This window comes from Schistocerca piceifrons, chromosome 2, assembly GCF_021461385.2.
Source record: "Schistocerca piceifrons isolate TAMUIC-IGC-003096 chromosome 2, iqSchPice1.1, whole genome shotgun sequence".
NCBI lineage: Eukaryota > Metazoa > Arthropoda > Insecta > Orthoptera > Acrididae > Schistocerca > Schistocerca piceifrons.
Genome location: NC_060139.1, coordinates 1095143486 through 1095165444, shown reverse-complemented (window position 1 = coordinate 1095165444; position 21959 = coordinate 1095143486). Strand labels below are relative to the sequence as shown.

The 21959-nt window shown below is 38.5% G+C and overlaps 1 protein-coding gene across 1 annotated transcript in view; it reads left to right on the top strand.

The window, feature by feature from the left end:
• Positions 1-21959, top strand: part of LOC124776157 (Down syndrome cell adhesion molecule-like protein Dscam2) — a 111552-nt gene that overhangs the window by 77052 nt on the left and 12541 nt on the right. The window contains exon 8 of the mRNA XM_047250997.1: positions 20057-20233. Coding sequence (XP_047106953.1) covers positions 20057-20233 — 177 coding nt within the window. The remainder of the gene's footprint in view (positions 1-20056; positions 20234-21959) is intronic.

Genomic DNA, 21959 nt, shown 5'->3' with positions numbered 1-21959 from the left:
TCTTAAAAATATTTAACATCAGTAAAAAATAATATTAAAAAAAGCTAATGCTGTTAGAAAATCTGAACACTGTTATACAATATCAACTATTCTAGCTTTTCTGTTGGCAGAGTCGTTAGTGATGTTGTGAGTATCTGTGTTATTTAAAATGTTCCCTCCTACCGATATTATGGCCAAGTTGGACAGTCTTTCCTGACTCATTGTTGAGCACAAATGATTTTTATTATTTTTAATTTGAACAGGATCTTTCCGTGCTTGCTACTGTGACTGGCATCATTATTAAAATTTGTAATGAAATTATGATATTAGGGTATACGGCTGTTAAATTGTTTAAAAATATAAATTTCTGAATTTATGTCACATTATTGTCTAAATGTTTAAAAAGGAAATGAAATGACGTAATTTATGTTCAAAAATCTTCAGCAACTCTATCTGACAAACTATCAGTCACAGAAAGGCTTTCCTTTAAATGATAACATTTAATCATAAGCTGGCTTTTATCTTGAGTTTCAACAAAAGACTAAATACAGTGTTGTAAATAAATAACAAATGAAATCTTTCTTTTACTAACATTAGAGCTTGGTCGAAAATGTAAAAGTAGACATTAACCTTGGTTGGTTGGTTTTGGGAGTGGGACGAAACAGTTAGGTCATCAATCACATTGAATGAGGGAAGGATGGGGAAGGAAGTTGGTCATCCCCTTTCAAAGGAACTAGCCCAGGATTTGCCTAACGCGATTTAGGGAAATCACAGAAAACCTAAATCAGGATGGCCAGACATGGGTTTGAACCATCGTCCTCCTGAGTGTGAGTCCAGTGTGCTAACCACCACACTACCTCACTCTGTCAATAACCTGGAAAGAGGTTTTTGAGTCCGTTCGAGGGGCCTGGTCTCCATGTTCATAGTAAAAAGTTTTCAGAGTTTTACGGTGCATTAGGTGTCTGTAAGTTTCAAATTCAGTTTCTATTTCTAATTTTGTAGCAGTTTCTCTGCATTATTTACAGCTATTTCAAATTTTTCATCAGTTCAATACTTTTTTAAATCTGCTATACATCTAAAGCAACCTGCATATTCACATTAATAGACTGAAAAATTTTACTAACAAATTTTGCTTTTGTCAGTACATCGTGCTGTACATAAATTCAACAAGTAAATGAAAATGTACATATTTTATCTGTTGGAGTTCTTACATAATATTTTGCCTTTTGGTCAAAAGAAAAAGTGTTGCTTATTTCATATAAAGCATTGTAAATCTTCGGTAAATTATTATGGAACAGTCTTACGGCAATTATTCTATTTGAAGCTTGTTCCAGACAATGGTTTTAAAGTTAAAATAGTAGTTTGTGTGTTTTTTAAATATATCCAATTTTTTGTAGACAATGAAAAGTAATTGTACAGCTCTTGCACTATACTGAAAAAACCAGTAGTGTAGTAATTTAATTAGCTGCATTGTTAACAATTAAATTTAAACTATGGGCAGTGCATGGTATCTAATAAGCTTGCAGATTTAACTCCAAGAATTGCTTTTGCAAAACCATTGATTTTGCCACACATGTTCAAACCATTGTCATAGCCATGCTCCTGTAAATTATTTATATCCAAATTATGTTTTGGTAGCTGTTCTTTAGTAAAAGAAGACAAACAGGTGCCAGTAGCATCAAAAATGGAACAAAAAGGTAAGGAGTGTTGTCTTGTTTCCAATTTGTTAAGTGTTCATTAAAATTAATCAATCTGATAATAACACTAATTTGTTCCACATGTGAATAATCAGGAGTACAGTCAAGAGTAAATGAAAAATATTATTAGTTCAGCATAGATTTAAAATGTGGCTTTGGACTTGGGTTGCAAGTACAGAGATTATTTCATTCTGAATTTTGTCTCCAAGATGTGTCAGCATATCCACGAGACTTTTATCATTCATCCCATGTCTTACGCGTTCAGTAATACTTGGATCAAATTTTCCATTTCAGTGCATTTTAAAAAATAACCACTATTCCGGTCATTTAATTTTCTGCTGTTCCTATGAAACGCCATGTTTTGTGAACTCAAAAATTTAATCACATAATCCTTTTAATAACAGTGTCCCAGCTCTCTTTCTCAGTGTCAACAACTTTTTGATATACACACTGTCAACAGTTATTTTGTTTTATAAAGACTTATCTATTTCGATACATTTCTTATAATTACCGAAATGTGGAGAACTGTTCTTGTGTCTGTTTAAATCTGAAGCTAAATCCTGCTAGTCACTCATTCCCTCACAAAATTTGTTATGTTTTGTTTTGAAAAGCTTATAACATAAGCAGAAAACAGCATGTTTTTGAAACTGAATAAAGTAGCCATTCTCTGTTTTACTTCTCACCATTTCCTAAAGGCCTTTCATAATAATAAGTTGAAAACATTCGATTGAAAGTGTAACATGGATAATCATGCTTTCTCACTTGTCTGAGTGGTTTTTTTTATCAAACACTGCACCACTTCAGAATTTAAAACTGCAGGTTAAAGTCCAGTATCATTTTCAGAGATACTTGATATCGATCTTGATATCCGTGGAGACAGTGGTCATCGCGGTGTTGTTTGTGTACAAGCTGCAGACATAATTTCAGCAGCATCAACTTTTAACTTATCTTTGTCAGGTAACCTCCAATACTAGAAAACGATTTTTTGCTTTACTTTTTAAATAATGCAGTTCATAGAAATTGATAGGCCAAAAAAACGTGGCCCAATACCGAATGGCACAAAAGATGGTACAGTTTATGAAAAAACTGCAATAGCTCTTATTTAAAATTTGTACATTGATATAAAATAAGTTTTATATGTTTTATCACTGAACATTTTAAGAAAGACAAAGAGAATTGAATGTTGTGACTGCACTCATACATGTATGTGAGAACAGACAAGGTTGGTATAGTGGCAAAGGGGCTTGACTCACCTTTGAGGGACCCAGGTTCAATCCATGGGCCAGCTACCAAATTTGGGTCTACTGCTGGTTTTTCTACCATTTTATGCAAATGTCAGAATGAGTCACTGAAACGGCTATGCACACACCCTTCTCCTCCACTGTTTCTAACGACCTTAGCTGTCAAGTGGATGTAAAACTTACTTCCTTCTTTCAGTATTCATTCACTGGACAGTCTCCATTATATTCCATTACAGATTTTACCACTTCAGCTGTGAGAAATTAGCTCTCAGCATTAAACAGTGCATTTTTTACTTTCTAAAATCACGTTGTACACTTAAGGGAACCGGTTAGGGTATATGAGCTCACATTTGCAGTTCTGAACAAAAATCATTATCCCTACTGAAGTTATTAGTGAATTTTAATAAATATTTTATTGTACATGGTATATATCTTTGGTGTAAATTTTCATTGCTTGTGGGTTTCAAATTCAAAATATAGAGATTTAATAGTTAATATAATTAGTTAATATCAAATACAAAAATCTACTCTTCTTTAGGTGCCACTTTCTCAAAAAGTATAAAAGTTATTATTATGAAACTTTTCATGTGGTTTTTATGGTACACTCCTGAGTAGTGTGACATAAATTGTGTGTTTAGATCAAATAGTTCATCTGTTATAATATTTATTATTTGCTACAGAAGTTACTTGAAAATTTTGTACTGTTTTTCTCTCACTAATGCCTTATAATACCTAAATTATAAATTTGGTATTAGGCATTAGAATATGCAGTACAGCACATAGGGTAATTTCTATGTTATAAAGTGTCTTACTAACTCTTTAAATTCAGTTTTAAAGCTTTTAGGCCTAGAGCTTTTTAGATGACTTGAATAATTTAAGGAATTAAAACACTATTGTACACAAAGGAACAATGGTTTAAGGCTTTAATCATAAAGTACACAAATTTAAACAGATGTAAGAAGCAGATTTATCCCCCAACATGTACTGTAAGCATGTAAAAAGTTGGCCAGTTACATTACGGGAGAGGCGGGATTGAAAAGGGCAGTAGCTAAGCTGCTATAGGGAAAGAGAATGTCAAAGCACAAATTATTAGTTGTTTCTTGCTGAGTGCTGCCCTGCTACCCACTAATAGGTGAGCACTGCAGATAAACTGCTATGATATAAATTTCATTGGTAACATAGATTTATAAATGTCCATTGTAGAACTGACCAGCTTCAAGTATGGTTCCCATTTGTAGCAAAGAATGTAAAATTAAGTCTGTTGTACAATGCAATAATTAGGAAAAAAGTGGCCACTCATGATCACTGAGGCCGGTGACAATTGTAAACAGAAGATATTCAACTCGAAATGCTCCAAGGGGGACTGACATGTGGAGCCAGCTCGAGCAGATTTTGCAATAATTTCAAGCACCTCTTCTTCTTTCCTTACACACAAAGACACAAAATTATAATATTTTATTAGCATTATCATTCATTAAAAATTGTCTTATTTTCATGTATCCTGTTGTTTAATTCTGATGGTTTTTTATGTGAATATGCTACAATACATGAAACGGAAGTGAAATGTTTGTAGTGTAATGCATTTAGAGTTATCTGAAATTATTATATGCACCAAGATACAGCAATATTGCCTGCCAAGTGTATACAGGCAAGACACTGAAATGACCTCTAACAATGGATTTGCAGAGGGAAATGGATGATATATAATGGTGAATTTCATCATCTCATTTCATTCTTGATAAATTTGAAAAAGAGTGTTTCAAGAATGTTGAGAATGCTTTTTATAATGCACTTCACCAAATTTTCAATTTATACATTAAATAAGGATTTCAGCTTGTTGAAATCTCCAGTGGACACAATAGCACAAAAGTCTGACACAGCACCATCATTGTAATAATTGTAGCAGATTTTCCAGTTATTTCTAAAAAAATATACAGACTTGAAGTAGTGCACTTCATACGAGCAATATGAAGATCAAACTGCATTAAAAAAAAAAAAATGAATTTTCGATGTTACGATGTGACAAATACTTTGAATTTTATGGAACCACAATTGCTACAATGATTCAATTTGGAACTCTCTCCAACTACATTCAAGATACTTGCCACTGCAATTATCATAGCTGAAATGTTGAACATGTGAAAATACTAGTTGTTCAGTGGTGGAGTGAATGAGTGGAACTTCTGTGAGGAAGAATGCATTCCTAAAAGCATCATGCTATCATGAACTATAGGAAGTCGATATGGGGAATGATTTGTCCAAGGTTACTGCATATGTTTTGTTGGGCTTTCATACAATGCTGCCATAAGGTGCAGTGGACCAGCAAGTGTAGGATAAATTGCACACAATGTAACAATATTTTGTGAAAACACTTTATAGATCATGAGCATTCAGTTGTTTTACTTATATGCTATTAATTATTTCTCAATTGACATATACACAACACAACAAGACTTGACCGTATGTTATGAAGCCCCAACTGTAAGATCTCTGAAGTTGCTACCAGTTAGAAATATAAGACAGTATACTAATTTTTACCAACATACACCTATTAGAACTAGGAAGCTGAAGCTCATATTTTCCTAGACAAGCAATTAAACTGTGTGTCTCACCACAAAGCCATTCTATTAATTAGTAAATAACTAACCAATCATACACTACATACAATAACAACCTAACAAGTATAGTGTGTTTTCCTATTTGTGATAGTAATAAAAGATCTCATCAGCATTGTGCATATAATAAAACTGTAAATTTGTCTTAATTCCACATTTAATTGAGAAAAATCACATCAGAGATGCCTATAACATCAACAGAAGCCAGATCATTCATTTTTTGGAGTTTCTATCTGTCTGAATATATTAAATAGTCTTCAAAGGTTTGCCACCAGATGACATTATGAAAATTCTACAATATTTCCTTGGAGCAACTGTCCAAAATCTTCAGGTGGCTCAGCCTTGCTGGTGGCTAGGTACAACTGATGGTATCCACACATGGACGCCACTGTATATAGAACATGCATGCACCGGTGCAGAAATCACACGTGCGCAATGATCCGCCGATCAATGCCACCGTATTCAAATGCCCTCTGCTGAAAATTGCAGAGCAGCCAGCATTCCTACATATGCACTGTATGCTATGTTCTCTAACAGTGTGGCCATATGTCTCTCACTAAAAAACCATTCTCTATTATCAAAAAAATCTTGAGTTTCTCATCATGCTTTAATGGCAGCCAACGCAGAGTTCCAAGCTGTGCTCAGTTGAAGTCCCGTAAGCTGTATGAATACATATTGCTTCCTTCATGATGCAATCCCAGAAAGATGATGGCAGGGATAAAATATCCATATTTTCATAAATCATGCAAAATCCTGTATTCAGACAGTGTTCTGCAACTGCTGGTTTTTCCAGTGGGCGTGTATGATGCTGATGTTTATTGCAGCGTTTTTGTACTGTGCGACATGTCTGGCCTATATATGCTACCCCACATTTACAAGAAATCTTGTACATGCCATGTTTCCTCAGGCCAAGATCATCCTTAACCGAACCCAACAGATTCCTCAGTTTTTCAGATGGTCGAATGACACACTTAATGTCATATCTTCTGAGGACTCTTCTGATTCTTGACAAAACAGCTCCAAAATAACAACAAAAAGTCCAAAGTGAAGGGTGTCTTCGTATCTTCATTCTGCTCCATAGATTGAACTCGCTTGGGCCAGAATGCATTATGTATCTGTCTCTCAGAATAACTGTTTCCTTGGAACACTGTCTTCAAATATTGTACTTCACTCAACAGTCTTTCAGAATCAGGTACTGCATGCGGTCTTTGAGTTAACATACCTAATGCACTGCCACACCATGCAAGTTGATGGCAGCATGTGGCCTGCAAATATAGATATGTATATGTTGGCTTACAGTACACACTGCATCCCAAGGTTCCATCTGCTTTCCTCCATACCCAAACAAGAAGAAAAGGTAAAGTACCATCTTTTTCCACATCCATTGTGAAGTTTATATTTGGATGGAGTGAATTTAAATGCTGAAGAAACATAGGTAGAGTATCAAGTCCATGTGACCATGCCTCAAATTTATCATCCACATACGACAGAAAACAAGAGTGTTTGAAAGTGGCTGACTGTAATGCTTTTTCTTCAAACCATAATTAACGTAATTGGCCACTGCAGGAGACAGAGGGCTTCCCATGGCAACACTGTCCACTTATTCAAAATATTGATCATGAAATCATTTTATAGGTCACCTGAAAAATCTGAGATTGCAGTCATCAGATCTCTTGGTAAGTTTTGTGTTGTGTCTTCATTTACAAAGGTGCCCGTACAGAACTCTTTAGAGGTCATTAACAACAAGTTTGAGGAGGACATAGTGGCATTATTTAAACATGTGCTTATTTCAACATACTTCTTATTTCATGACTAATATTTTGAACAAGTGAACGATGTCGCCATGGGAAGCGCTCTGTCTCCTGTAGTGGCCAATTATTTTATGGAGGACTTTCAAGAAAAAGCACTACAGTCAGCCACTCTCAAACTCCCTTGTTTTCTACGGTATGTGGATGACACAGCTAGATTATCAAGAAACAAGGGAATCACTTACTTCTGCATAAAGTACTTTTTGAAGCCCCACAACATCCAGAACTGGTTTATTATTCCCAAATAATTCAGAAAATTGTTGGGAGGTAGATGGTAAAGTTTTACAACAATTAGTAATTTTTGTTGAATTTTTGTGTTGTTTCTTTTCTCTTTTTATTTTCCTTATATGAGTTCAATGGCCAGATAATTTATTTTTCTTGTCTTCAACAAACATATTCAGTGATCAGTAACACAAAGCACAATTCAATTACACTTATTTCAGGTTTAGTCAATCTCATGGTGATTGTATTTACCGTATTTACTCGAATCTAAGCCGCACTTTTTTCCGGTTTTTGTAATCCAAAAAACCGCCTGCGGCTTAGAATCGAGTGCAAAGTAAATGGAAGTTCTGAAAAATGTTGGTAGGTGCCGCCAGAACTAACTTCTGCCATCGAATATATGTAGCGCTACATAGGCATACTTCGCAGGCACAAAGATAAATACTGGCGCCAAAACCTCTGCGTCAGTAAATAAATTTTTTTTAAAAAAAGGTGTAAGACGAGCTTTTTCTCCGCCCCGAGTTTCGACCACTGCATTTTCATACATTATCCAACGAAGTAAATACAAATTCCGTGTTGCTCATCTTCGAATGTAGCAGCATTTCAATGTACTACGAAAATCCGACTGGCAAGACTATTTGAGATGTTTGTCAATATGGCCAACTCTACGTTCTGAATTTTTTTCCTACCTGTGAGAAGAGATGGTTTCTAATAGGAACTTTTATGAATTGCGAATCACATGCAGTATTTTCTTCAACATAAGAATAATACGGATATAAACATTTTGCCATGTATTCTTTCGTGTTTGCTGCTATCTCATTTAAATCCTGTCTACCTAATAACCTACGAAACTAGTGTGAGATAGCAGCAAATGCGGAAGAATATACATATCATGTCATGTTTATATTCGTATTATTATGATGCCTAATAGTGATACAATCAGAAATGAAGCACGGCAATTGACTAGATTTTTAAATCTAAGATGACTAATTTCTGTGCAGAATGTAATGTACAAAAGAGGCGTCTGCAAAGATTTTCAAACGGAGAAAAATTTTAGCTAAACTGTCGTTCAGAACATCTATCATACGCAGTCTATTATTTGGTTCTTGTTGATCATTATCAAAGAAAGCAGCAGTATAATTAACAACAAATAGCAGTCTCTTGCCATTGTTTCGCTAATGAGACAATTCCTTTCTTTTTTTATTGTAAGCGGCGGTAGCGCGCACGTAAGCAAGCCATGCCGCGAGTGGCGACAGGTCGTAAACACTTACTATCAGATGCGACAAACAATACATGACACAGTACAATAATGCATTTTCAGCCTAGAGTGACGTAAACACCTATAACAAAGAGAACGGCACTTATCAGCTCAAAGAAAAATAAGCAACCCATTCAAACCAGACGAAGCACGCCTGACGCATAGCAATGGCTACCTGGTAAAGCTTAACTGCTAAGCTTACGACTCGAACTAAACTACTGTAGCTGTATCGTCATTTATTCTACCTAAATTGTGTCTCATATTACAATAGACCAACTTTGTTTAGATTTGGAGGTGCGGCCTAAAACTTTTCTCTCCCCTTGAATTTCGAGTCTCAAATTTCAGGTGCGGCTTAGATTCAGGAAATTTTTTTTCCCTTGATTTCGAGTCTCATTTTTCAGGTGCGGCTTAGATTCGAGTAAATACGGTACATAGAGTATGCCTGATGCAATGTCACACTTTCACTATTTTTTACTGAATAATATCATCTGATTGCTATAGCTGTGTGTATTGTGGACACACAGAACATGTAGCCATCGGCACCAATGTCAGAACCTCTTGGAACCTTTCATGCCAGTTGTTCTAGCAAAAAAAAAAATTAATATAAGTCCCCAAAAATTCAATGATTTCTTTATTAAATCTGTTGAAAATGTAGGAAATACTATAATCAAACCTGATATCAATTCATCAGAGTTACTTTCTAAAAATGTTTGCAGAACACCAACAGACACAGGTACGTTTATGTTCTCCGAGGTCTCACCTAGTCATGTCCTAAGCATTGTAAAACGGATGAAATCTTCAGACAGTGTAGATATATACGACATATCCTGTAATTTACTGAAGAAAGTAATAGACTATATTGTGTACCCCTTAACATTCTGTATAAATAAATGCATATCTGAAGGATATTTTCCCGAAGAACTCAAAGTGGCTAGGGTAATTCCAATATATAAAAAGGGAGATATGGACTCACCTTGCAGTTACAGACCAATCTCCATAGTCCCAGCTTTTTCTAAAATACTGGAATGTGTAATTTACCAACAGCTAGCTGTCTATTTTGAAAAATTAGGAATAATTAGTGAATCTCAGTATGGTTTTAGGAAAAAGTTGTCTACTGTGGATGCTATAGACTTTGTAGTCAAATACTTACATCAAGTGTTTGAGGATAAGGGCTATGCTCAACTCACATTTTGTGATCTAAGCAAAGCTTTTGACTGTGTAAAGCATAAGCCACTCCTAGAAAAACTCGAATTCTATGGCATTAGACATAACAGCCTTAAATTAATAAAATCATATCTTCAGAATCGTAAGCAAGTTGTTTGTGTAGGGAGAGAAATGTCGAGTATAGAGCAAGTCAAGGTAGGTGTTCCGCAGGGATCTGTGCTGGGCCCCTTTTTGTTCCTGATAATGATAAATGATCTGCCGTCATTTATCAAGTCCACCACTGTGTTGTATGCAGATGATACAACATTTCTTCATGCTAGTGAGGATTTCAATAGCCTTAAAACTTGTGCAGCAAAGACAATTGACCAAGCATCCTATTGGTTCAAGGCAAATGGATTCCTGCTGAATGAAAACAAAACACAGCAGATGGTCTGTAGTCTTAGAGACAAGCTTCTGTCAGACGATCCAAGTTATGTCAAATTTTTGGGGGTATACATTGATGATAAATTATCTTGGGGTCAACATGTACAATATATTAGTGGTAAATTGTCTAGAGTTATTTACCTGTTAAGGCGACTTATGGATTGTGTTCCTGAAAAATATGTTAGAACATCCTATTTTTCATTCTTTCAGAGTATAATAACATATGGAATTATTTTGTGGGGGAACTCTAGCTGTGTACATGACATATTAATACTGCAAAAAAAAGCTATTAGGATAATTACTGGTTCTTCATATAAGGCACACTGTAAACCATTGTTCTGTGAACAGAAAATCATGACTGTTATAAACTTGTACATGTACTATGTTCTAATTTATACGAAGAAGAAATTACCAGAAACAAAAACCAGAGAAAATGTACACAGCCACAATACAAGAAGGAATAGGTGCCTCTATATTCCTTACCACAGGTTGTCAAAGTCACTCAACAGCTACGAAATCATGGGGTACAAATTATTTAATAAACTTCCTCAATCTGTTCAAGAATTACCTGAACAATTATTCAAACAAACAATTCATGACTGGCTAGTCCTCCACCCATTCTATGACATAAGAGAATTTATCAACTGTAATATAATACTATAATGTTAACAAGAAACCTGTTGTTTCTTTCAAACTATTAATTGTACACTCCTGGAAATGGAAAAACGAACACATTGACACCGGTGTGTCAGACCCACCATACTTGCTCCGAACACTCCGAGAGGGCTGTACAAGCAATGATCACACGCACGGCACAGCGGACACACCAGGAACCGCGGTGTTGGCCGTCGAATGGCGCTAGCTGCGCAGCATTTGTGCACCGCGGCCGTCAGTGTCAGCCAGTTTGCCGTGGCATATGGAGCTCCATCGCAGTCTTTAACACTGGTAGCATGCCGCGACAGCGTGGACGTGAACCGTATGTGCAGTTGACGGACTTTGAGCGAGGGCGTATAGTGGGCATGCGGGAGGCCGGGTGGACGTACCGCCGAATTGCTCAACACGTGGGGCGTGAGGTCTCCACAGTACATCGATGTTGTCGCCAGTGGTCGGCAGAAGGTGCACGTGCCCGTCGACCTGGGACCGGACCGCAGCGACGCACGGATGCACGCCAAGACCGTAGGATCCTACGCAGTGCCGTAGGGGACCGCACCGCCACTTCCCAGCAAATTAGGGACACTGTTGCTCCTGGGGTATCGGCGAGGACCATTCGCAACCGTCTCCATGAAGCTGGGCTACGGTCCCGCACACCGTTAGGCCGTCTTCCGCACACGCCCCAACATCGTGCAGCCCGCCTCCAGTGGTGTCGCGACAGGCGTGAATGGAGGGATGAATGGAGACGTGTCGTCTTCAGTGATGAGAGTCGCTTCTGCCTTGGTGCCAATGATGGTCGTATGCGTGTTTGGCGCCGTGCAGGTGAGCGCCACAATCAGGACTGCATACGACCGAGGCACACAGGGCCAACACCCGGCATCATGGTGTGGGGAGCGATCTCCTACACTGGCCGTACACCACTGGTGATCGTCGAGGGGACACTGAATAGTGCACGGTACATCCAAACCGTCATCGAACCCATCGTTCTACCATTCCTAGACCGGCAAGGGAACTTGCTGTTCCAACAGGACAATGCACGTCCGCATGTATCCCGTGCCACCCAACGTGCTCTAGAAGGTGTAAGTCAACTACCCTGGCCAGCAAGATCTCCGGATCTGTCCCCCATTGAGCGTGTTTGGGACTGGATGAAGCGTCGTCTCACGCGGTCTGCACGTCCAGCACGAACGCTGGTCCAACTGAGGCGCCAGGTGGAAATGGCATGGCAAGTCGTTCCACAGGACTACATCCAGCATCTCTACGATTGTCTCCATGGGAGAATAGCAGCCTGCATTGCTGCGAAAGGTGGATATACACTGTACTAGTGCCGACATTGTGCATGCTCTGTTGCCTGTGTCTATGTGCCTGTGGTTCTGTCAGTGTGATCATGTGATGTATCTGACCCCAGGAATGTGTCAATAAAGTTTCCCCTTCCTGGGACAATGAATTCACGGTGTTCTTATTTCAATTTCCAGGAGTGTATTTTAGTATGTATATGACGTTGTCTATTGCTGTAATGGCCGAATGACAATAAAATTATTATTATTATTATTAGTATTATTATTATCATGGTAGCGTCAGTTTTTATTCTATTCGGTGCATCAGGGCCTATATTACAACAGCCTTCATTTAACTTCGTATTCCTTGTTACAGAGATCCACATTTGAGTGTGTCTGTCCCAGTTCATAAATCATCCCTGGCATATGAAGCCCATTGGTTCTAATGTGTATGGTCACAAATCTGTGTTACTACCATGTGAAATTTATAGCACAGCTGCTGATCAGTGCAAGGTGTATACACCTCTGATTTATCAGCAGTGGAAGTCAAATGAGAAAGAATTCCCAATAAATGGATTATCATTTTCTCCTGTCACTCTCTGAGAGAAATGGGGAATGAATTCTCACCTCAGTCCCAATCCTACAGATTTCAATTTTCTGTTTGTGACACCCAACAAAATTGTAATGACAACCACAGCTCATTTTTCTGATGAGACATAGCATGATGTATACTGTAATCACTGTGGTATAATAGTACTTTGAAAATGAGACATAAGAATATTGAATTTCTCCATGTGTCAGTATAGGTGATGCAAGAGAGTGCTGGGATGAAGAGAGTGACTATCTGGGTGCCTGCAACCTGTAAGTAAAGGCGTGCATGAGGAGATGCTGACATAAGCCAGTATTGGCGCTGTCAACCCACATTAGGGCATTGCTTGATGCCAAGTCCCTTTTGCACTGATCGACTGCTGCAGTATAGATTTCAGCGGGAGGTAACATAAATTTGTGAACACATAATATAGATACGTTCCTATTCAGATGCAGTGCCAAGGGTTGCCACAGGTTCTGGAAATCAGGGAATTTCAAATATGTCAGGAAAATATTAGGGAAACTTGGAAAAAAACTGGAAAAATTTCATTTTTGTCTCAGTAAATTAAATGGTTTGTTTACTTTACTGAGGTGTCATGCATAGTCGCAGGCTGGGTTCAGCTGAGTATGTGCACTGCTTCACCACTCCCTCATTCCTACTGCTTCTCCCCTATCTACCACTCCCCTCAGCTTGCAGTCAGTGCTTCTTGCCACTAGCCTAGCAACTGCCAATGAGAGGCAGGGAGGCATGAGAGGATTTGTTTGGATCTCATTCTCTGAGGTGGTAGATGCAGCGGCCGGAGACGGCAGTCATGTGTGCATGAGTTGTGTCTGCATGGCTGTGTGAATGTGTGTGTGCTCTCATTTTCTGACAAAAGCTATGGCTGACAATTTAGTTGTGAGTGTGTGATTATCTTTTCTACGTGCCTCTCTGCAGCTCAGCAATCATCTTTATGGTCAGTTGCTACATATCCTCATTATTATTGATTATCAGAATATTTGAACAAGTTATCTGTTGCATGGATTGATCACTGTGGTCTCATTTCATCAACATGCTGTCAGTGACGTGTGAATAGCTGGTCACACAAGTGGATTTCTGCAGTCCGGGCCAAAACCAGAGGCTGTTTGTGTATGGATCTGTAATGGATCGGGCCTGCCGATCTGAAGCCATTCACTTCCCACTAATGTGCAGGCCCTGCCCATCAGATCTAGTCTCACCAATCTACCCATGGGCTAGGTCTGTTAGTGTGTTGTGTAATGCAGAGGATTTCCATGGTTTATCCATGGACCCAGGACTGCGGTGGTCCTCAGGAGGCTAGAGGCCATGGGCGATGGATTTCAGGAATTTCGACTGTCTCATCACAAGTACGTTATATAGTGTAGCTTTTTATAGACATTTTATTTGTTCTAGTACATTTTCGCACTTCAAAAGCAATTTATATGCTAGAAAGTATGAATGATAACAAGAATAAAATTGTGTCAGTCACTTGAGGTTTGTGCAGTACGTACTCATACATTTCTCAAAAGAAAAATCACACAATACCTGCAAAATAATAGATATAACACAGTGGGTAATAGCTGACAATAACAAACATAGTAGATCCATCATTTTATTGGCAGTCATCTATAGTGTTGGTTCACACAATTCTTCCACACCGTATACACTTCTTTCAAGAGTCGTACTTTTTTCTGAGTTTATTTCTGAAATCAATGAAGGGATTTTAACTCTTGTCTTGTGGCTCCAAGGAAATGTGTATTTGGTCACCAAATGTGTTTCATTTTATTGAAATTACATAACATCAGTGGTCTTAATGAAACACACATGCCATGTGGCCTGCTTTCTCCATATAAAAACAGTTCATTACAAAAGATGTTAATGTTACTACTTAAGATTTTTGCTCACACCAGGAAACACCATCTGCCTACAAGTTTTTTTTTTTTTTTAAATCATGATCTGACTGTATTTATGCAACTTCTTTCTGATAGTATTTCATTATAGATAACAGTATCGTCTGCAAAAAGCCTGATTTTACTATTAATATTGTCTGTAAGGTCATTAAATACAACGTGAACAGCAATGGTCCCAACACACTTCCCTGGAGCACACCCAAAGTTACTTCTACATCTGACAGTGACTCTCCATCCAAGATAACTTGCTCTGTCCTCCCTACAAAAAGGTCTTCAATCCAGTCAGAAATTTCACTTGATAGTATTTTTGACAGTAAGTGTAGGTGTGGTACTCAGTCAAATTCTTTCTGGAAAACAAGAAATACTGCATCTGCCTAGTTACCTTGATCCAAAGCTTTCAATATGTCATATGAGAAAAGTGCAAGTTGGGTTTCATGTGACTGACTTTTTTTAAGCCCATGCTGGTTGGCATTGAGGTCATTCTGTTCAAGATACCTCATTATGTTTGAGGTCAGAATATGTTCTAAGATTCTACAATAAATTGATGTCAAGTATATTGGACAGTATATTGTAGAAGGGAGTGACCTGTGCCTTTTTCCAAGAACTAGGCACAGTTTTTTGTTTGAGGTATCTTTGACAGATTATAGTTAGAACAGGGTCTAATTCAACTGCAAATTCTGTATAGAATCTGACAGGGATTCGATCAGGGCCTGGAGCTTTCTTTAGTTTTAACGATTTCACCCGTTTCTCAACACCACTGACACTAATACTTATTTCATTCATCGTTTCAGTGGTATGAGCATTAAATTTGGGCAATTCTCCTGGTTTTTCCTTTGTAAAGGAACTTTTGAAAATATTTCAATTTTTGCTTTACTACCCTCACTTTCAATTCTTGTCTCATTCGCTTGGGACTGGACACAATACTCTAATAAACACTCAGACAAACATAGGCTGTTTATTTTTTTTAAACAACAATGTACCGGTTTTCTGTTAAAATGTCTGCAAGAAAGATATTGCTGTGGTGAACTGTGAAAATATGTGGCTTCATTTTCTTTCTTGCAGTCAGTTTTAACTATGATAGCAGGGCATTGAAATCATTAGACAAATTGTTTCTCCCAAACATATACTCCTTACATATTAGTCTTCACATAAATTATATTTACAATAATGTGCTGATGTGCTTTTTTTTGTTTTTTAGTTTTAACAGAAAGCCAGATTATGGTTAGTATATTGCTGTGAACCTAAATCATCCAATCGTGCAGTTAGTTTTAACAGAAAGCCAGCTTATGATTAGTATATTGCTGGGGACTCTAAATCATGCAAAACCGTGTGAAACACTATCACTGAAGCTGTCATTCTTACAGATCTAGCAGCTGGAGAGGGCTCTGTCATACCCCATACACCAATGATCACAACTGTTTTATCCATCAATTTTAAGTGACTTCAACTCCCAATCAAGGTTTGTTTGCTATAACAGTAACCAAGGCTCAAGGTCAGAAGTGTGGAGCGGGGTGGGGGGGGGGGGGGGGGGGAGGGGATAGCCAGAAGGGGGAGGGGAGGAAACTGACACAGAGAGGGTAAAGGAGGAGGTGTACATAAGTGGAAGGGGCACGATGGAGTGGAGGGTGGGCAAGCAGATGGCCAGAGAGAGGGAGAGACCATTGGTGCACAGAGAGAGGGTGTGAGAGGAAGAGATGGGAAGATGCACAAAGAGAGGAGCAGAACTAGATTAGTATATCCAATTCCCATACATACTAAGCAATTTCAAAGCACTGCCAGGTTTGCAAGTTTAATTATAATTATAGGCTTAATTCAAATTTCTTCCAGACCAACAAATGGCATGTCTAACTTATAATACAGGTTCAGTTGGACACTGCAGTTGTGATTATTGCGTGAATATAAAAAAAATTCACCTAAGCTTTAATCAACATAAACATTGTCATACTGGCAGTAATTTGTTCAACTTGTTAGACTTCCCACTAATCGGATACTACAATTCAGCTCAATTCCATTGACTGATCTTGCCCAGTTTTTAAATATACTTGTTATAGCAGTATTACATTCATCAGTTTCTACATAGATTCATTGGTATAACATGGTATTCAGTAGTAGGGCTATTATGTTAAAATCCTGTGGAATAGCTACAAACAAAAATACTGCAAGAAAAATAGTCTTCAGCTCCTACATTTTTATCGACACACTGAATTAGTACATTGCTCCTTCATACATATATAATACTGATGTAGGAGAAGTATTCCCATAACATTTTGGGACCGTAGGCTGCAACATAATGTAAAATGAATGCAGCGAAACAAAAATATGGAAACTGGTTGCATATAATAGTTGTAACTAATAAAAGAAATTACAATATTGAAATTAATGTTGAGTGAACAAATATTTAAAGAATATAGTTAACTGCTTTTTGCAGATGATCAAGACTGGCAACATTACTTTTGTTTCTGGTACTACTTGTCCTTTAATGAAAATATAAAGATATGAAAGTAAACAAATTACAAGACTAGCATATGCCACAGGAAACCATAGGTCACTCATTACAAAACTGTATGACACATTTAAAGATTACCAGATTGGAAAGATCACTTATGGGAATGGCAGACGAACAGTCTTGTCCAAGGCAGTGTCGTGACTCCTTTCCTATCCAACCTCTCTACCAATGATGAAATAACATCAAATTACTTGAGTCACTTCCTGTACATTGATGATCACGCTGTCACAGCACAAAGAAAGAGTTTTAAGGAGGTAGTGTGCTTGTGTAAGCTGTTGCCAGCACACCAGTCGGCAAATATGTAGTGCGGAGATCGATAGTAGGTGCTGGATCAAGTGTCCCTATCAGAAGAGAAGCCAGAGGCAGGTTTGCAAGCAACATGTTACCAGTGCCCTTATGACAGTAAGTATTTAGGCCGCCACAGCTGACTGGAGGGCCACACTAACTTAGTCACTGACACACTAACTCACACTCCAGTTTGGCATCTGTCAGTTCACATCCCAGGCTACGATCGTACATAGTGACCAGTATTGTGCCCCTAGCTAGAGTACTAATATTGTTTGCAAGAGAACTATTATGGATGAGCTTGTACCACAATACATGGACTCTATTAAAGTTAAGTAGCAGCTATCGGTTCATGTAAATAAAGAACTGTGTTAATCCATATGTGCATTTGTGCTGCAGAAAGAGGATACCGGCCACACATAACAACATCCTCTCCCTTGCTCCCCTATGGTGCAAGACTTTACAGTTGTGATGAGGACTACATGCAGAACAAAATGTTGAATGTGCTCCAATAATCATGTCAGTATACTATCACAAAAAACACTTAAACCAAAACCCTCAAACACAAAGTCAGTGCCATTCACCTTCACTCAAAACAGTCAAATTGAAAGCTGAATACGTACAGATGCAAATGGAGGACTGGACCAAAGATGCTGAAAACCACAGATCAGGCACTGTGCCTCTCCACAGCAAAACGTGCTTGCCCAGAGTAGTACAGATCCTTAAATGCCAAAAATATCAATGTAAGCTTACATAAAACATGCCAACTAATAACTGGTTGCATGGAACTCCCACTGGTTGGTAAACTATACAAAGCAGCTAGACTTACGGTCCACAATACACGATGAACTGATCACAACCATACAGAGAAGCTTAAGCATATCTTCGATGAGTGCCACGCCATGCCTTGTTTTGGAGCTTCCTGTGGGCCGAAAGACTTAAATCTGACAAGAAATTTGTGAGCAAAGAATTCACTGAGCCTCCAAATGATTACTCCCCACTACAGAAGATACCCAGTAGTGACAACCTGAGATGGAAGAGGAGGAGGAGCCTGAACCACATCAGAATGAGCATAGCACCAGTGAAGGCAAACCTGATCAAGTGGTGCCTTATGGATGAACATGATGACAGATGTGGTGAAGATCCAGATATGGATCTTCCCTTGTAGAGTTCTCAATATATGCTCTCCCCCTTTCAGCTGCTTCTTCCTTGCTTAGTACTGGCTTGCTGCTGCCTTAGCTTATAGTTTTCATACTGATACTTCTGTTCTCTGCATAGGCCTGTTTAATTTGACTGTATACAGCATATATCATTCCCATAGTTATGCATAGTTGTACAGTCTTGAATTTCTCCTCTAGCCATTCCTGCTTAGCCGTTAAGCATTTTCTGTCAGTCTCATTTTTAGTTGTCTGTATTCCCTTTTACCTCATTTGCTACATGTATTCACATAATTAAGGAAGTAGACATACTTTTGTGTTAGCATACTTATTAGAAATAGCCTGCCTGTTTCTGCCTGTCTATGTATAAATTGACTTGTTCTGCATTCCTGAAGGCTGTCCTTTGGGATGGATTTTACAGAACATGCTGTGTGAAAGAAGGAATGAATGTGTGAATGGAGAATACAATTTAATTGTGATATAGACTGTAATTTGGTAGTAAGGAAAGGGGAGAAAGAAAAAAATAGTAGGAGTACGTGAACTAGTTGAAAGGAATGAAGCACCGAGCGAGGTGGCGCAGTGGTTAGACACTGGACTCGCATTCGGGAGGACGACGGTTCAATCCCGCGTCCGGCCATCCTGATTTAGGTTTTCCGTGATTTCCCTAAATCACTCCAGGCAAATGCCGGGATGGTTCCCCTGAAAGGGCACGGCCAACTTCCCTCGCCATCCTTCCCTAATCCGATGAGACCGATGACCACGCTGTCTGGTCTCCTTCCCCAAAACAACCAACCAACCAAAGGAATGAACAAGGAAGCCATACAGTTGAATTTTGCACAGAGAAAAATTTAATAATTGCTAACTCTTGGATTAAAAATTATGAGTGAATATCATACATTTGGAAGAATACTGGAGACATCAGAAGTTTACATATAGATTATTTAATGGTAAGAGAGAGAAATTTTAAAATCATATTTTAAACTGCAAGAAATATCTAGGGGCAGACGTAGACTCTGACCTTACTTATGAATTGCAGATTAAAACTGAAGAAAGTGCTGAGTTTCAGACAGTGCGTTAGCCAATGATTGGCTGAAACAGAGGAAATGAATGACTGTAATGGCAAATTTAATAATGATGGCTACTTATGTATTAGAGATACTCTTTCTATTTACACAGTTTTAATTTAGTCATGTTTCAAACTTCTGTAGAGTCTTCAGAAATAAGGTATGTTATGACAGATCCAAATTATATCTTTTCTTAATTGTTGTCAAATTTACTTTCAGCCACAATTTCACCTGATGCTGCAGAGCGTTCAATATCTGGGGGCAAAATGTTCTATAGTGATCTTGGAATTATAGGACCAACAGCATCAGCTGTTATAGTTCTTCTAGCAGCTGCCACTGGCCTTTTATTGTACCTCAGAAAAAATCAAGAGATGTTGTCGTCAAAACCATTTGGAGGTATTTTTATCAAACAGCTACATATGAGTATCAGTTAATAATAACTGAGATGAAATTAATCATGCCAAAAGCACTTCGGAATGCTTGGTATTGTGACTCTACCACCTGTATACATTTGCAGTATTATATCCTTCCAACTTATGAAACAAAGTAAACATTCTTTTCATAGTTACAAAACCAAGCAATTCTCCCTTGTATTCTGATTCTTATTTAATGATCCATAGTTTGTAGGTAATGTAATACCTGCTATGTTATTTGTGTTATTGCAGGGATTTCTGTGTAACTTATATACAGTAGACATGTATCCTTGATTGTATCTGTGCAGACTGAAGTGACAAATAAAAATTTATACCAAGGCCAGGATATGAACCTGGGTTTCCTGCCCACCAGGCAGATGTGCTAACCACAGCGCCACCCTGGTGCAGTGACTTTGCACAGTTACATGGAATACCCTTGCATTTCTCCCTCCTCAGTCCAAATTCTCATTCACATCTTAGCCCGTTTGGTATTCCCCCTAAACTTGAACAGCATGAGAGGTTCTCCAACTGTATTAGAATATACCTCAGCATTGAACAAAATACCAAGTGAGCTGCGGCATGAATGGAAATTTGGACAGAGCAACAGGCATGTTGGTGTAATCCATGCTGTTGTGCAAAGCCACTGAGCAGGGTGGAGTAGTGGTTAGCACTCCTACCTAGTGAGCAGGACACCAGGATGTGAACCGTGGCCTTGGCACAAATTTTCTTTTGCAGTTTTAGTCTGCATATATACATCAAGCAGGATCCCCCATTTAATTTGATGCCGAGGTGCTATTCCACTATAGTTGGGGAGCCTCTACAGTGCTGTTCAAATTGAGGGGCAATAAGAAAGTGGACCAAGGAATGAATGGGAATTTGTGCTGAAGAGGGAGGGATTGCAGGGTTGTCCATGCAGTTGTGCAAAGCTGCTGCGGCAGGTTAGTGCACCTGCTTAGTGAGCAGGAGACCCAGGTTTGAAACCCAGCCTTGGTACAGACTTTCATTTGCACTTCAGTCTGCATATATACATCATAGACGTTTGAAACCAAAGCTCTCTGGAAACATATAGTTTCATTTGATTCAAGCACCTGTGCCTGAGTTTCAGGCAGGTCAAGGAGAATACAAATTGAGCTGAGACATGAATGGGAATTTGGATTGAGGAGGGAGGAGTGATAGGGTAGTCTGCGGCATTGTGCAAAGCTACTGTGGCAGGTTGGTACAGTGGTTAGCACTTATGCCTAGTAAGCAGAAGACCCAGATTCAAAAACTGGCTTTGATGCAAATTTTCTTTCATCACTTCAGTCTGTGTGTATACATTCAGTTCTGTACATGTTCTATCATTATGTTTCTTATGTCATCCCAGGAGTAAATGATGAGAATGAAGTGGCACTTAAACACAAAAGGGCAGTGAGACAAATAATACTTAGTAAGCAACATTTTGATATTACTTAACTTTATAACATGCAGTGTCCAAATACACAGGAGGGTCACAATACAAACAAAGTGTTCAATAAGGCAGCTCAAATCCAATCCGTTCATGTGGAGGTCACAAAAGTGTTCAGCTGCAAGTGAGTGACCCCAAAACTGAACCAAGACCACCCATGAGCAGGTCCATGCCTTTCCAGCCCTCCCAATGGGGCACTGCAGTCTCTGCCTGTGGATGCTGTCTCCACTGGAAGACATAGATTGGTACAAAGGGCTCCATATGT